Here is an 18,205-nt window from a genome sequence, read left to right as displayed (position 1 = left end):
TAACAGGTATAGAGTTTTAGAGAAGACTTCAAGGCAAAAAAGAAAAAAGCATAGAATATACTGTTATGGTGTTATTTTTGTCTTTCATTTTTATGACAACTTATTTGTACTTAAAGGAATCTTTCCAAAGAGTTAAGAAGCATCATTAAATAAAGACTGTGAAATGTGCAATATGGCTTATTTATTTAAATGTTAATTGGTCCAACGAACACTTCTAATTAGCTCTATATTTGCTTAGCAAAAAGTTTTACAAATTCCAATTGTGAAAAGCAGCTATTTTGAGCTGGTAAGCATGTTGCAGAATCAGCTATGATTTTTCTATAGTTCTCAGCCCTTGAAGGCACAATTTAATTTTTCATGTATGCATACTAGCAACGGTAAACACTTGCGAGTGTAAAGAACCTTCTTTAATTAGCTGCACAACAATTAAAGGATTCACAAACTAAATTGAACCCTGTCTCTGTGCTTACTAGCTGAATTCTACCACCTGTCACAACAGCACTTTGTTCAATCTGTTATGCAAAATCATTATAGCAATATAGCTGAGGAAAAAAAAAGAGAAAACAGCAATTATTTCTTACTTTTCTCTTGAATGGGTTATTTTGGGTTATACTGATGTCAGGTTCATTGAAGCTAACCTTTTGAAATCTGTAACAGCATAATACTTATATGGCAGGCTTAGAATAGCTAGGAGAATATTTTGTTTTACCCTTTAAAGAGCAAGTGAGGCACATCCTGAAAGTACTGTACTTTCTCTGATCATTTGGAGGGAAAAAAAGCCTCACCAAAACTGTGCTAACTTCTGCAGCAGCCTGTTATTGCTCTTTGTCAGACAAAAAAAATGACCAACATCTAATTGTACAAAATACTCTTTTGTTATTAAAGCTTGTAAGCCAGTAAAAAAACTAGTTTTAAACCCCACAGGTTTCCTAAAGTGGAAAGGACTGCACTTTTAGCTTACCTGTCGTGGCTTCTGACATTTGTGATTATTCTTCAGGTTCTGAAAATAAAGTAGCACATAAATACAATCTATAAAATACTGGACTTACTTATGTGCTGACTTTATTTTTCCTTCCAGCAGAAGTGCTTATAAACGAAGAAGTTTGCATCTTTACAGAAGACCCTCACCTCTCATTTTGATTGCACCCCAGTTCTGAAGGGAGCCCAAAGGACCAGGTGCAGCAGGACACCAGGGGTCCTGATTTGCACCCCCATTCACACCTCCTGTACTCCACAAACAGGCTCTGACAGCTCCTGGAGACCTTGGGGTGTACAGAGCTTCGGGCACATTTCACCCCTCTGCTTCCTGGAGAGGCAGACACCTGGTCACCCCCTGCCCACTCATCTTCCTACTGATTTGTGCTGAGCAGAATTGGAGGCACAGGAGGAAGATGGAAACTTGTGAAAGGCCAGCTGGGAGAGGAGGTGGGCATGGGGCAGGAAGGGTGAAGGCCCATAGCAGTGCCTTGGGTCCCCTGTGCTGCTGGTCCTTGCCCCAGCTCTTTGCAGGGACAGTGAGCATCCCTCCTGCTCGGGCTCCTGGGGAAACCAGCAGTGCCTTTTCGCTGTGTAAGGGCTGTGAGCTTGCAGTTAGCGAGGAAGACCTGTTTAGGTTTCTCTTTATTCCACTGTGACAGCTGACAGGAATGTGCACCTCGCTGCCAGCTCTCCTGCGGGAGAGGCACAGGTACGTTCTGTGCGCGCTCAGCAGAGCTGAGGAGCTGAAAGCGAAGCTGCCTGCTGACAGCTTCCTGAAATCATATCAATAACATATTGTTAGCTCTTGTGATTGAAGCTAAAAGAGTCTGCTGTTGGATAAAGGATACATGATACAGGCATTTCATAAGCTAGGGATATAAATGAATAACTCTGCTCATTCACAGTGCTTACATTTTTTACAGTATAATTTTTATACCATTGTCATTTTACAATCATTTTGGAAAACCCAGAAAAAGAACAAAGAAGTTGTTTAATAACACTGTGAGTTTGGTTTTTTTCCTAAGAAAGTCATTAGGAAAATAAAATTGAACAACAAAAAATTGGGAAAAGACTTCTTTTTTTGCTACTTAAAAAAACCCCAAAACAACAGAAATCTGCAAGGAAGCCAGATACTTTGATTAAACATGACTTAAATTCTTAGATAATTTTGCACTGAAGTATGAGAAGCCACAATTTTGCTCTATACATCTACTTCCTTCTTTCTCACATCAAATAAGAATAGTTAGTCTATTCTGAAGCATAAAACTAAGGAGATGAAAATCCTTTTAATTAGAAAGAGGTATAATGATCTCCATATTCCTAAATGTAGGTGCAAGGAGCTGGAATTCAGAAAAATGAGATTTTGCTTGGGCAACAGAAGCAATACCATTGCTCGAGTAGGGATTTTGTATGGGAACTCCTGAATGCTCTCAGCTCTGAAGCATTTGGGATTCAGTCCTGTAGGAAGAGAATCTCTCTGGTGGTCCTGTTGCAAGCAGTGGGAGCCTATTCACTGCCTCCCATGGCCAGGTCCTTGAGCCTGAGCCACCAAGCCTTTCCCCCTCCTTTTGTCTGGCTTTGTGTTTTTCTGGAGTTACCTGGATTCACACTGGTTTATAGCAGAGAAAATTAACATTGAGTGAAGCTTTACACGAGCTGGAGAAAGTGGACACAAGCTTCTCATTTGCACAGACTTTTCAAGAGGCTTGAAATAGTTTCTCTGAGAGTTTATGGCATTTATTTGTGTGTTGTGTTGAAATCTTGCAGTAAAACACTCCCTGTTAGTCCCTGGACCTTCTGATAACAGCAGTAGCTGCTGTCAGCTTGCCATGGGACTGAAGGCTCCTGGGATCCTGTCAGTCACTCGAAGGAGTTTGGTCAGAGCTGTACATGGCCGGAGCTGGCTGCTAAGGATATATTACAGTCAGCAGAGTCCATCTCCCACCTGACTTTGCAACCGTAATTGAACTTGCCAGGGTCTGTCATCCTGTGATTGCATTTATCAGACTTTCTTTGTCAGCTTTGTTACCACTGGCCTATCACCATGAGAGGCTGTCTTTTCAGCCAAGGGCCTGGAATGTTGCAATTAACATCAAAATTATTTAAAGGATTTTTATCCTGCAGCTAGCTTTGAAATGTTATTGTATTTTTACAGTATTCCTTCTCCCCTCATTCATCTATCTGCCATGTGCCCTATCCCAAAGCGCCCTTTCTATTAATGATCAAAGCTACTGTGCCCAGATGAAACAGGGCTGCCCAAACAGCAGGTGGTGCCCAGCTTGTTGGATCCTGAAGGCCATTGCACCTAAACACGTGTCCTGTTTCAGTATAGTCAGTGCTCCCATCTCTGCTTCCCTCGAGAGATGCACGAGGTGATTCCTGTGCCTGATCCTCCAGGGCAAAGGGAGGAGATTCTCTGTTCCCTTCAGGGGCTGCACCTCGCTGCAGCCAAGAGCACTGCCACCAAGATGGGACATTTTTTTTGTGGTCACTTGTGTGACATCTTTGTTACTCTCTTGGTTTAACTGCAAAACTTAAAACAGTAAAAACAGTAAAAACTGTTAAAACAGTAAAAACAGTAAAACAACGGTTTGGTACCATCATTCAGAGGAAGAGGCAGAATAATCTCACTGCGACAGGTAGAGAGGATTCTAAAAGCAGCTGGGAAAATACAGGGAAATACCCCAAGTCAGTTACTTTTAGTATAGATGTTCCTGTTTGGGGTCGTCTTCCTCCCTCTGAAAGAGCAGTGTGATGTATTTGTTTTTGCTTCTCTAAAAGAGCATAGGATAAAGAGCTTGTTTTCTGGAGATGTCCTGATCCCAGGGTGTCTGAGCAGTGAAGTGACTGCTAACCACACCCTGGTAACCTGAGCCACTTAGACCAGTGGAAAAGCAGCTTAGGAGGTACAAGTTGGCCTTAGAGCTCCCAGCTCTGCTCTTGTGCTCATGACAGTGATCAATTAATAAAGTTAAATGACAGAAGCAGTGATATATTAGTAAGAATATGGGCAGAACAGAACACCAATGGATTAAAGGGGATTTGTGTTTTCTTCTGTTTCATTTTACTTGGTGATAAGTAATTTTAAGTACGTTTTTTATGGCCCAGTCTGTGTGGCGTTTCCTCATCTATCTTTTCCACTTAATTCTTTAACAAGTTTTCTTTCTGTTTTTTGGGAGACCACAAACACAAAGGGTGTTCTGAGAAATGTTTGGTCTATTTTTCCAGAATCAACCTGCTTCCAGTGTCCCTGGATATTTCAACTACGTCTTTTACTCCATCTCATTCCACTGAAATTAAGGGTTTCTCAGCTTTATCCTTTTTATTTTTTTTCCTGGAAATTAGTATTAAACTAATATGATGAGTAATGACTCATTGTAGCCACTTGTATCTAAGAATCACTATGACCATCTAAATTATGTGTGGTACTTTTTGTCACCAAGTCCATGTGTTATAGGGAGAAAAAAAAAAATAAATCAGTTGGATTGAGGGAAGAAAAAAGATAGAATTTGGAGATAGAAGGCATTAACAGTCAAGAAACTCTGTTATTAAAAAAAAAAAGCCCAAACTCTCTCTAGTATTTTAACAAAAAGAAAGTTTTACGCTGACAGGTTATCCATGAGTTAAAAAACCCAGTCTTTTCAGCGGTCAATTATGTTTGATAAAGGAAAGCTATCTGCCATACTGGACCAAGAAATGGGAGTCAGAATTCTGGATGCTGTCCCTGGCTTCTTTACAGAGGATGAGCCATCTATTTAAGTCAAGATACAGGGCAATCTTTTCCCTAAATGAGATGTGGAAATTATCAGTTAGGGATACTTATTTCTACAGTGCTGAAATTCTGAAAACTTGGTCCCTTTATGCTCTTTGGGAGCACTGAAATTGGGGAAGTTACTTCTGAATTTCTACCTGTTCCCATTTCCATTGCATTAAGATGTTGGATATGTCTGTACCCAGCAAAGAAACATTTAGTAAAGGTGTCCCTCTCCTCTCTGATTGAATTGATCACAGTGTGCTTTGGGGTTCCATGTGCTGGAGGCCTTTAGGGAATACTGGGGCAGGAGCTGATGGGAGTAACTGCTGGGCAAGTTTCAGCAGCTGCTGGGGGAAAGGAGGAGCTCTTTCCACATTTGTAGTGTGGCCCTTTATGCTTTTCATGGGGGTGATTTTTTTTCATATTTTTTTTCTTAAATATACTGACCTTAAATAATTCAGTAATTTATCTTTACATTCTCTCTATATTCCTCTCTTTTGTTCCCCATTCAGTATTTTTGGAAGTAAAACAAATGCTGTTGTATTATATATGTACTTTAGGAGTACGTATTGTCACATATGTTCTCTCTCATGTGCAACAGGTTACACAAGGTTTAATGTATTAATCTTTCTTTTTCTTTAAAACATTTTCATAGGCACGTAGTTTCTGTCTTGATGTCATCACAGGTAGCCCATATGCTTAGTGATGCATTGTTTTGTCTACAATCTAACTCAATAGCATGCAATTTGGAGCATCCTTAATTATCCTACAAACCATTTTGTGATAATGAAACCAAATATGGTGTAGACTTGGCTGGCATCTCTGTGATATTACTTGGCATACCAAATATTTCTGTTTCAAATATAAATTGGTTGCTGCTTCTTCAAAATATGCATTCTATTAATTAAATCTATACTTGAGACATCTTCCCCCCACCCCCCAAGCTGTTATATGTGTTCTCTCTCTCCTTGTTCTGTATGCAGATAGGGTTGGGTATAGGCTCTCTAATTTGACAAAAAATAGGCTAACCTTGTGGTCTTTCAGTCCTACAACTACAGTTGAGTGTGCAGTGTCTTTCCATATAACTAGGTCTTTTGTTCCACTAGAGAAAATGACTTAATTTGTTAGAGAGCTTTTTTTTTTTTTAAAAAAAAAAAGGTTTAACTGTAACAGTCTTTACCTAATAGACCTGGGATTGCAGGGAGGTGATTAATGTGAATTAAAGGATCTCTGTGACACAGGACTAAAAGACAGAATTACGGTGCTGTTGTTGTTGGCAATCCCACTCATGCAATTTAATTCCTCCCTAAACCAGACTTCCAGCATTTTGCATAAAGTTAAAGGAAAAGTCTAATTGGACCACATACTTCTTTTCTAAACTCTCCCTATCCACGGATGTTCTGTTTATGCGTTTTCCCTGGCAATGTGTGTCTTTGTCCCTTGAAATCCATCTATTTATTGCAGTGACACCTACTGCTGAGAGAGCTGATCCGCAACAGGCTCGGATCCTGTTAAACTTGGCCAACAAGCAGTTCGTGACTCAACCAGCAGATGTTTCTGTGGCTCAGGTCAAAGGCAACTTATGGACTCGGGTTTTTTTGCTTTGCTCCTAGCATTAAGTGCCAGGAAAGTCAACACTAGGTACAGACAGTTGACCTGACCAGTAGCAGGAGGAACTGAACCAGGGCCCTGAGGATCTGCAAAGACCAAAGCATTAGTCTGTTGAGCCACTGTGCTGGCTACAGTCCAGCAGTTTCAGACAACTGACTATCTGATTGCATGCCTGGATTTTAGTAATGATTTTACATACTTACTTGATGATTTGTATCCAAGCTTATGCTTCTGACAGGTGCCCTTGTGAACAAAATCTCGCTGGGCGATCACATATGAATATTTCACAGTCAATCATACTTTGATCTTTGGGACATATGTGCATTTGACATTATATTTAGTTGCGCACAAAATCTAAGTCTAAGCCTTTGTGAAATGAAAAAAAATCATCAACCCAGCATTACAGTTTTGGATTTAAATTGTTTCAAACTGTGCTTTGAGTTTTGTGGTCTTAACTCTCCTTTATTGATCTCTTTGTAATTGGTTCAGGGGGTCTGATCCTCCTGTCCTCACCCAGTTGAAATGCTCAGCCTTTTGAGGAATGTAGGATTAATAGGGTCAACATTATGTATCTTTTAATATTATATAATAGGTTAGAGCATTGCAGACTTCCAGGCAGTACAGTGCCCTCAGATGAGAGCAGGAGATTCAGAGCCCTTTCCATGCTGTAAAAATGACAAAAAATGAAATAATAAATATGCTTTGCAAAGTCTTCCAGGCATTTTATTATTTTATTTGTACTCTGTGATGGTAAAGTGGTTCATTAAAAGCTTAATTTTAAGGTTTCTTCAATCTGATGTGGATGCCAGTTAGATTAATTAAAGTGAATGATCAGATAGGAGCTACAGGAAATTGATCAAATTGGAGAGGGTTTAATCAGTTGTATACATTCCAAATTACATGAAAATAACAAATTTACTTTAAAAAATGCTGTTTCTAAAGTAACGGAAGCTTTAGTTTAATGAAGCATTCCACAAATAAGGCTCCAATATGAATTTTGGTATCACTCTTATCTTTACTTTTGCCATTGAAAGATCACTAGGAAAAAAAAAAAAAAGTAAAATGAGAATCAGTGTTTATAAACTAAAAAATAATGATCCCAGATGCAACCAGTGCCTGGAAAAAAAATCCCGATTTTTTTTTTTTTTTTTTTAATCTACTGAACTTTCAGTACCAATTATTTATCTTTCTCTTCTTTGGATCTGACTTCTTAAGTATATGCAAGTGAAATAGAATAAATAAGGAGGAAAACAGATTTTGTGAAGTCACATGCAAAGTAGCAATAAATCAAACAGCTTGTCTGCATTCTTCTAATCTTTCTATTCTAATCTGTGAGCGAGATTTATAAATGACCTCTCTTCTCCTCTGTGCTCATCTTCCTAGATTGTGATCACAAACAGTTCACAGTCCTCCACTCCATGGGTGCTACCAAGCAGACTGTTCTGGTGATTTATCTTCCACTGATCAGTTATCAGCCCCAAGGGCTGTGCTAACTAGAAAGTACCCTGCAGATGTAACAGGTATTTCAGAAAGCAGCTCTCTTCCCAGCCCAGAGCAAAGGCACTACAGCCTCAGCAAACCATTTTCTGTCTGCTAATGACTTTTGAAACTTCAAAATCCCTCTGCTAACCCTTCTTTAAGACATAAAAACTGTTGTGGAATGAGTTGGCTGTGTTGTTACTAAAGGAGTACTTTGTTTTGGAATCAATAAGCAGCTTGTTTAAATATCAGCCCTACAAAGCAGCTACAGTTTTGTCAAATGCCTTCCCGGCTGCCCCCTGCGTGGTCCCGGCTGCTGGAGGATGGGTGTTGGTGTGAGGCTGCAGCCCCTGGATTCTCCTGGGCTGTGGGATGGAGCAGCCCTGCTTCCCCCAGAGCTCTGGGCAGCCTGGGCTCCAATCCTGCCTCGCGCTCACTGCAGGGTACGCGCGCTCTGCGACGCCTGCGGAACCTCAGCGTGCTCCTGCCACTAACACTGATCACCAATTACACAGCTGGCCTTAATAATGGTTAAATAAAAACAAATAGATAGGACACCTTACCTGTAGGCCAACGCTCTTTTTTTTTAAAGACATCCTGTTATACTCCAGAAACCATATATTTTCCTGATATAATTATATTATACCCCAAGGAACAGGACACCTACTTAACAAAAACTCCTATGAAGTCGATGCAATTACTCTATTTTCCATAAGTAAAATGAGAATACAATCTGGCCTAATGTTTATTTCATTTTATCAGACTGGATAATGCTGTCCTGGTGGCATTAAATACAGCTGATCTCTTCCCTTCCCTTCCGTGCACACATGTTTTTGTTAAAATCTAACTATTTACATCTACGTCTCTTAGTATTGCCTACAAATCAGTCAAAGAAGAGTAGGTCATTTATCCTGCCCTACTGTTTATATATTAATCATCTGACAAATAAACTGCTCAGTATCCTACCCACCTCAGTAATATTTGTGATGTAATTTGTTTGGATGCCCAAATGTCACCAGCGTTGATTGTAAGAGATGAAAAAAATGTACTTGCTCAGCACACCAAGCTCTGGGCTAAAATGTAAGCATGAAATCTCTGGTTTATTTTTGTAATAATGTTTACAGCTGTTTAATGACCCTGAAAGGGTTCAGTAGTCTGGTGTTCTGTATTTCTTAACAGGAGTGTATTATGCTTATAACAGCCTTAGTTCAACTGTTTCTGCTGCAACAATAAGTACAATATTTAATAAAAATTCAATATATATTCCGATCTCAGCAATACCTGTTTACGAGTTGCTAAGAACTGAAGCAGTCTGTATTGGAGTATTTAGAATTTGCCAGTGGACCACAAGATAATGTAGATATATGTGAATTTCTCTAGCTGGAAAGATAAATACCAGGTCTATATTCTGAAAGCATAAGTAACAGTGTGTGTAGCTCTAACTGCTCAGAGGATCAGGGCCAGAGCGAGCTTGTCGTTTAAACACGTGAGCTTGTAAAGCATTACTTTGCTTACTGAACTGTAAATCTTTTAACTAACCTAATCTAAGCTATAATAACAGCACAACAGTGGCTTTAAAATGACTGTTTTCTCTACAGCACTGAAGAGGGGACAGCTTCAGTGTGTGTGTGTGTGTCCAGCAGGAATGAACAGGTGTAAATAAGAGCTGAATTTGGTCCATCTGTTTACAAAGATAACAGGTGTGTGTCTGCACATATGTGTCTGTATACAGATATGCATGTGCCTCCATATGTTTACATGTGTGCGTAGGCATAGATTTATCTTTAAATTCTGTCACTCTGCTTGCCATATTTTTTTTTTTTCTCTGTTTCCAGCAAGAGGAAGCTCAGCTTCTCGTATTACATTAATGTAGTTGTGATGACAGGCATTTCTGGTGTCATAATTGGTTTTAAATTCCAGTAATCCATTTCAAATAGTTAAATAAAATCTGAGTGTTCAGTTGAAATGGCTAAAGCCAGAACTTTTGCTATTGATATCACAGGAAATAGTCTTGAGGGCAAAAATGTAAGTGAAATCAAAATAACTATTAGTATCATCAAAGGGACTTGAATCCAGTCTCACTGTACCTTTGTGTAGGAGATGAGAGAGAGTATTTTTATAACATCTGTATCCCACAGTGAGTCTCAGAAGCTGAGCTGCTCCTGCACACTGGGCACAGGGCATGGCCAGATGGTCTCGGATGGTCAGTGTGGTGCTTCCCAAGGGTGCTCCTGCCCTGCCCAGTGCACTGTGAGCCCAGCTGGGCTGTGGCCTGTGTATGCAGCAGGGTCATTTTGGGGGTTTTGGTCACAGCAACTCACTCAGGCAAGAGCTGAGGGTTTATTTAGGTCAGAAAGGGCAGCCCACAACAACTCCTGATCCCAGCACGCTCTGTTGAGGTGCCACGTCTTGAGGGACAGTCTTTACACAACATTTGAGATAATTAAAGGTCAGAAATTTACTAAATAAACTTCAGCAAACATATTTGGAATTTCTTAACAATCTCAAATTTGATTTGTGGTTCATTTTGTAAACATTTGTTAACTACAGAGAACATTGTGCTTCTGTTCCCAGTGCGAGAGATGGCAAAACATCCTGTGCTTTCCTTATATGAGAGATCAGGATCATGAAAATAATGTGATAGACTATATCCTTAAAAATTGAAAGCTAGATGTTTTCCCTATCATGGAGCATCAAAGTAGCACTTACAAATTGACATTTCCAGATTTTTTATCTTTGAATACCTTGACACCAAGGTGAGTACTGTGAACTCACTGGGGAATGAAAGCCCCTTACCCCACCTGGTGTCACCCTGTCTGGCCATAGATCTAGACAGGGATGATGGATAAAGAGGGAGAGAATGAAATCGCTAATTTTTTTGAGAAATTAGGCAAATTAGATTGAGTTATCTAATTCATAGTGGAATGATGGATGAGGATGTGTTTTGTTTCTGTCTTGCATGTGGATGCAAGATGAGATTTTGGTAGGTTTTGTTGTGAAAGAGCTAAGGGATACCAAGAGTGATTTCTGTGAAAGCTGAACAGTAGCAAGGTCCCTGTTTTCAGAAAAGCTGTAACTGGGCATGGCAGGAGGAGAAATTTCACAGGCCAGTACTGTCAGTGCCATGGTTATACTCTACAATGAAACCAGGCTGGAGTGAGGAAAAGAAGAGACGATTTAGAGCCAGAGGAAGGAACAGGCCTGCAAGAAGTAGGGGCAGATGAGGGGGAAAATGCAGTTTAAGTAAAGAATGCACCTTGAGATTGTGGTAGCTGGATCCCAGAAACTGCATGGCTGGTCAGAGTAGGCGGCATTCAGAGCTGGTTGTTGCTCACTAAGCAGAGGCTTTGCTGACCTTTCTGCATATTTAATCAAAAATGTTTAACATTTCCCATGCCAAAAGAGCCATGTGGAGGGGTTAGGCTCCTCTGACTTGATCCAAAATTATTAGTCTTTAAATGAGAAATTATGGATTTGGTATTCCTCTATTTTATTTTCTTTCATTTATTCTCTCTATAGTCTACATAAAATATTTCTGTATTATTTTAGGAGACAGGAAATAGCAAAAAGGAAAAATTGGAACACTTGCCATGTTCCAGCTACAACTGCTGTTGTTACTTTATTAAAGTTATGTTTGAAAAAGAGGCACAGAATAACTAAAATCTCAACCACAACTCCCCTCCCCAATCCAAATAACCATGCATTTGAACTGATGCTTAGGGTTAAACATCAGAATTAATAAATTCCACTGGGATCTGTCAGGATTTCCAAACTTCGATAGAGCATAAAATGCTAAAATTAACTGCCCAAACCTTTCTGAGCATGTAAAAGCACCAGGTCCTGTTGAGATCAACTGGAAAAAAAATGAAATTTAGACTGCATTTTTGAAGCTGTTATAGAATAATAACAATTCACAAAGACCTTTCTAAACCTTCTTCAATGTATGTGTGTGTCAGCACATGCTGTGCATTTCTGGAATTGTCATGTTCTTGTTTGCCAACATGCCTTGTTTAACCATGGTGGGAAGAAATAACACTCCTGGGTATGTGGAATCCAGACAAAAAGTCGATTCAGATTTTGGGGTTTTTTCTCATGTTGTTATTTGGGAGAGTATTTGTTATTTTTTTAAGAAGTACATAGGCAGATATTCAAAATCTCAGTTAACTTCAGGCAATGGCAGACCTAAGTACCATAAGTCTTAAGTTGTTTAATTAATCCTTTTGAACATGAAACTTGGTTTGTTCCAAAAGTTAAGCACCCTAAAATAAAAAAAAATAAAAAAAGTTGTTTGTGTGTACCCACATTTTGAATGATTGTGGTCTTGGGTGAACACCTGGCTTGCTTGATTATGTTCTCCTCTACATTTGGAAATCAGACACTGTGAGCTAAACTTAATTGGAGTTCTTTTATATACTTGATTTCTTTAATATTTTAATAAATAATAACATTGACAGCATGCAAATAATGTGTCCCCAACATGTGACCTGATTCGGGGGACTGTTTAATTTCGAAAAAGATCTGCTATATATATGGGCAAAATTAGGTAGCTTATGTTCTTTTTTTAATATACATGAATATAACTCTTTCCTGTACTTCTGACAAGATCTGCATTGTGTCACAACCTCAGTCATTCTGTCAGGACCAGAGAGGTCTCCCCTCGAAGACCTCCCATGCTTTTTTTTTAGGCCCTGATCCTGCAAATACTTAATCATGTGTGGAACTTTGCTTTCAAGAGTCACCCTTTGAAGTCTACTGGACTGCTCCCACGAGCACAATTACATGCATTTTAAGTATGTGCCAGGTCTGGACCTTGAATTGTCTATCAAGTGGCCACTGTGAAGCTATGTGAGGAATGGTGTCCACCCAGGGTGTGCCTGGAGCCTTTGTAGAAGACACAGCGAGAAAAATGCTTTTGGCTAAAGCCAAAGAGAGGGTTGACCAAATTAATTTTTTAAGAACCTATAGAATTCAGTAGTTTTGTGAGTGAATAAAGTGTCAAATCACTCCACTGAACAACAAAAAAATCTTAATTGTGGTCTAATATAACCTTATAGCATCATATAGTTTATGAATTAGTTATGTGAAACTTTATATTTTAAACAGAATTTTATAGATACATTATATCTGTATAGAGTAGAGAAGTGGCAAGGATGGATTATTGTGGACAATTATGCAGACCAGAACAGAGCACTTGTGTTTAACAAACAGCTTTGAATTCTAATTTCCTGCAATATACATAGTGTAGCTACAATTTGTAGTCATTACTGTGTATTAGGAAAGTTATTAGAATTCTTAAACTTGTTGGGGCTTTCCACAACACCTTCCCCAGATTTTAATTGGTTTTATCTAGTTCCATAAGAGAGCTCTTCAAAACAAATCAAAGTGTCTTAAATCACATGTCTTACCCAACGAAGGACAGAGATATTCCTTCTGTAATCTGGCAAGTTTTCCTAGGAACAGAAATCTGAAGGTTCTCAAGGATGAATTAAAAGACTTGGCAGAAGATAATTTATATGCCTTTTGATGGGCTCAGTTTCAAAATGACAAAATATCAATGTTTTGTAACAGAAGGGTTAAATCTTAATCTCAGAGGTTTACAAAGCTGCTAGTCGCAGTCTCCTTAAAATTTAATATACCTCGTTAATGCTTACTTGCAAACACTGAAGGATTTTTATGATTATAATCATGTGTTACAGCACCTAGTACTGTTTCTAAGCAGCATACTAATCAGCTTAATGAGATATTACTGCACTTTTTGTTGACTAAAGCAAAATCCCTTTTATTGTTCTAAAGCTTGTCCTTTATTTTTTCCCAAAACATTATCTTGTTTTATTGTACACCAGTAAATATCATACCATCCGTTTTTTGCCAAATCATAAAACTATCTTTCTCAATGTAGAATGTGTAATATATTGAATATGGTTAATGGAACCGAAAGTTACAAATGGATTTCTAATTTGGGGTTTTTTTTGCTGGCTTTTTTTATGAAAATGGGATAGATGCATAAGATTTCTTTTTCTATAGATTCAGAAATGCAGACAGGTGCAGTTTCACAAGAAGGACAAGGGAGGTGGTAAAAGCCTTTACCCCTTCTGTAGTAATTAGATTTTGAAATTGTCGCATATTTTAAAATAGTAATTAATAGTTCTTGGTACACGTGAAGAATGAGTACATGTATGATCCAAACTGTGTAGCACAGTTGACAATATTCTTTTAATAGTTTTTACACTAATTCCTTTGCATTATTATGAGTATGTAAAACGTAAAATGCAAATTGTACGCCAGTGATTCAATGCTTGTAACTCTTTCACAGTCTGAATCTAAAATATCTTCTGATTTTCAGAGATGGAGGAAGCTAGTTTGTGCCTTGGTGTTTCTTCAGCTGTGCCAGAAGCTGACGCCCATCTCAACAGCACCATACTCAATGGGCAATATTCAATGAGTCAGAAGCTGCACCAGATCACTTCCCAGCTCAGCCATGCCTTCCCGGAGCTCCAGAACAGGCAGAACCCTGAGGAGAAGGCGTCAGTGCCACTAGAAGACAAAAGTCACATGTCCATAGCAAACCAGCCCATCAGCAGCCAGATGGCCCTGCTGGCAAACCAGCTCAATAGAGAGGTTGATACCAGCTTGAACGGGCGTGTGGATCTGCAGCAGTTCTTAAATGGACAAAACCTAGGGATCATGTCTCAGATGAGCGACATCGAGGATGACGCCAGGAAAAACCGAAAGTACCCCTGTCCCCTCTGTGGGAAACGCTTTCGATTTAACAGCATCCTGTCGCTACACATGCGAACTCACACTGGAGAGAAACCCTTCAAGTGTCCCTACTGTGACCACCGAGCAGCTCAGAAAGGCAACCTGAAGATACACCTGCGTACTCACAAGCTTGGAAACCTTGGCAAAGGTCGTGGAAGGGTGCGAGAAGAAAACAGACTTTTACATGAGCTGGAGGAGAGAGCAATTCTTCGGGACAAGCAGATGAAGAGCAGCCTCTTGCAGCCACGACCCGATGTGAAAGCACAGCAGCACACCCAGCCGATGCCACTCGCAAACTGTAACTTGTCTGTGCCACCGAACCACAACACACCTGATATTTCAAACCCTGTTCCCTCTCCAAAGCCGGTCAGTGTCCAGGAAGAAGTTGTCGCTCAGACAGCCGGGTTCAGATGCACATTTTGCAAAGGCAAGTTTAAGAAGCGAGAAGAGCTGGACAGGCACATAAGGATCCTACACAAGCCTTATAAGTGCACTCTGTGTGACTTTGCTGCCTCGCAGGAGGAGGAGCTGATCAGCCACGTGGAGAAGGCTCACATAACTGCAGAGTCAGCACAGGGCCAGGGCTCCAATGGGAATGGGGAGCAATCCACCAATGAGTTTCGTTGCGAGGTGTGTGGCCAAGTGTTTAGCCAAGCCTGGTTCCTAAAAGGCCACATGAGAAAGCACAAGGATTCCTTTGAACACTGCTGTCAGATCTGTGGGAGGCGATTCAAAGAGCCTTGGTTTCTTAAAAACCACATGAAAGTTCACCTGAATAAGTTATCTGTAAAGAACAAATCTCCTAATGATCCTGAAGTACCTGTCTCCATCAGCAGCATGTCCCAGGAAGCTCATGCAAATTTGTATTCAAGATACCTGTCATGTTTGCAGAGTGGGTTTCTTCCTCCAGACAAAGCGAGGTTAAGTGAACAAAATCAAATCTACAACAAAGGAGATATGCCCATGAAAGAGAAAGAAGTCTTGGGGAAGCTCCTTTCGCCCATTTCTGGCATTGGCCACAGTATTGCCGAAGGGGATAAACATTCTTTATTGGGCTGTCTCAATCTGGTGCCTCCTCTGAAATCCAGCTGTATAGAAAGGTTACAAGCTGCCGCCAAAGCAGCAGAGATGGATCCAGTAAACAGCTATCAGGCCTGGCAGCTTATGGCAAGGGGAATGGCCATGGAACATGGCTTTTTGTCTAAAGAGCAGCAGATACAGCGCAGCCACGAAGACACTTTGGCAAATGCTGGAGTTATGTTTGATAAGGAGAAGCGGGAGTATGTGTTAGTAGGAGCAGATGGCTCTAAGCAGAAAATGCCTGCTGATTTGGTTCACAGCACTAAAATGGGCAATCAGAGAGACTTGCCAAGCAAACTAGACCCTTTAGAAGGCAGCAGAGATTTTTTGTCACATGGTATGAACCAGGGACTCGATTACAACTTACAAAGTCATGGAAACATAAAAGAAAAGCCAACTGAATGCCCGGACTGCGGAAGGGTTTTTAGAACATACCACCAAGTGGTCGTTCACTCCAGGGTCCACAAAAGAGACAGGAAAGGAGAAGATGAAATAATTCAAGGTAGTCTTGATGAGCGGCGTGGGTCTGGAAGTGATCAAGAGTCTCAGTCTGTCAGCAGGTCAACAACACCTGGGTCCTCTAACATTACTGAAGAAAGCGGAGTAGGTGGGGGTCTCTCGCAGACAGGGAGTGCTCAGGAGGACAGCCCTCATCCTTCCTCACCCTCCTCTTCAGGTATGAAAACTTCTTCTTCCCTCTCTGCACTGAAAGCTTCATAGCTGTATTTGAAATCACAGCAGTAAAATAGTTTATGCATTCTCTTGTCAGGTCGTTTCCTCCAGTCCACAGGGATGTGGTATTATTTGCCAGAACATCTGTGTTTGGGTTCCCGCAATGCCTTCGAGGTTCATTCTCTGCTCACCCTTTTCCCCTCCAAGGGCAGGTTTCCCAGCCTTTCAGCTGACTCCTTCCCACCGTGCAGGCTCTGAGCAGCCACCAATGGCTGTATCGCTTCCAGGGCCTCTCCCTCCAGGTTTTGGAAGGTGGTTTTGTCTTCCTCTTCTATTCATGGTGTCTCTCTTGCAGATCCTGCCCCGTGCTCCGTGTGAAAGGGTGAGGAAAGATGCCTTCTTTGAGCCATAGCTAATAAACTGCATGTTGGCTCACCTCTCTGATTGCCCTCCTTCTGACAACCATGTCAGTTCCTTAGCTATGTCCTTGTACCTGGCCACCAGATTGATTAAAAAGAGATTCAGGAATACAATTTACTAACCTTTTGACAATCTTCTAACTTATGTGCAGATTTTAACTTCTATGAAGCTTCCTGCTTAATTCACATCCATTTGAAAGTACAAGAAAAATAGAAATCGGACTGAAACATTTTAATTGTATTGTGTGTCATGTTAACTTGCTGTGTATAAAATAGCAAAGCAGATAATATTTAATTGGAGATGTCTATAAAATATTGAGCTTCCTGGTACAATTTTTAAAGTTACTAGCCTATGACTGCTGAAATAAAATCTCCAAGTAATAACAGGTAAGATTTCTGGCCTCATGTATATTTCCAAAGTCACTTACTAATGGATAGTAAATTGAAAGTTATATCTTCAGCCCTTTATAAAGCAAGCACCTCACTAATACTGTAATCATTCTGCAAGCCTAACAACAGAGGAAATCATGCCATAACAAATACTCTGTTACTAATGGCAACATTGATTTCTGCAATCAGCCATTAAGTCTAGAAAATGAAAGACAGTTTGAGGTACCTTAAGGCATTACATTGCCCACTGTTAAAGAGCTGGTAGCAGGCTGTTGAGGGTAATCCCTTTTAGCTTTCTTTCCCCCCAGTTTTGATAAATATTTTAGTATTGGAGGCAATTCACAGTTACAGTTATTAAGTATATGCCAGTTAACTTTTTTTTTGTTCTTGTCATGCTCCAGTATACTCTACTTCTGAGGCCAAATTAATATAAAAATAGTGTTAGTTTGCTGGCTTATTACAAACCAGTAAAGAAATTGTTAAGACACATAAATCTGCACTCCACATTCCACAGATTCCTATAGTACTTAATGCTGTTGTTTAAATACCCATGAAACACAGTCTACTCTTAGAGTCACAGCCTCGTTTGCAATTTATTACTGGTGAGACACATTAGAAAATTCTATGTAGGAACAAGGCTAACAGGAGAGAGCTAATTTCATACTATATATAGTTGTTGAGATTCTTTTAAGAGGATTGAAAATATGTCAGGATGAAGAAGATTATTTTTCTAACTTTCACTTAAAAAAATCCTACACATTGCAGGGGGGGTGGGCGGGGAATTCTTCTCTTTATTATAAAAATTGTCACTTCTGTTTTGCAATGCCATAGAGCAATCAGAAAGAAAAGATCCTGAAATTGTTCAAATTCTGTCTGAAGCCTTTCAGGGCTGTCAGGAAAAGTTTTGAAAAACACAGCCCCAGAGTCTTCTGAGTGAGGTTGAACGGATAGAGATTGAAGAGGATTTGAAACAATATATGTGAAAGTTGGTGTGTTTTGAGTGCCCTGAAAACTTTAATTCCAAGTGTTCTGGTTTGTTAAATGTATTGTTGTGGAAAATTTT

General features: G+C 39.9%; 1 protein-coding gene across 6 annotated transcripts in view; it reads left to right on the top strand.

Annotated features, from left to right (window-relative positions):
* ZNF536 (zinc finger protein 536) overlaps positions 1 to 18,205 on the top strand; it is a 340,166-nt gene that overhangs the window by 142,648 nt on the left and 179,313 nt on the right. For all 6 annotated transcript variants that reach the window (XM_058846306.1, XM_058846307.1, XM_058846308.1 and 3 more), the window contains one exon: positions 14,166 to 16,337. In XM_058846306.1, the coding sequence (XP_058702289.1) occupies positions 14,168 to 16,337 (2,170 nt within the window). In that variant the 5' untranslated portion in view covers positions 14,166 to 14,167. The remainder of the gene's footprint in view (positions 1 to 14,165; positions 16,338 to 18,205) is intronic.

The sequence above is a fragment of the Poecile atricapillus genome, chromosome 10 (assembly GCF_030490865.1).
Source record: "Poecile atricapillus isolate bPoeAtr1 chromosome 10, bPoeAtr1.hap1, whole genome shotgun sequence".
NCBI classification, from domain to species: Eukaryota; Metazoa; Chordata; class Aves; order Passeriformes; family Paridae; genus Poecile; species Poecile atricapillus.
The sequence above is the reverse complement of the archived record's forward strand: the minus strand, read 5'-3'. Positions and strand labels throughout refer to the sequence as shown.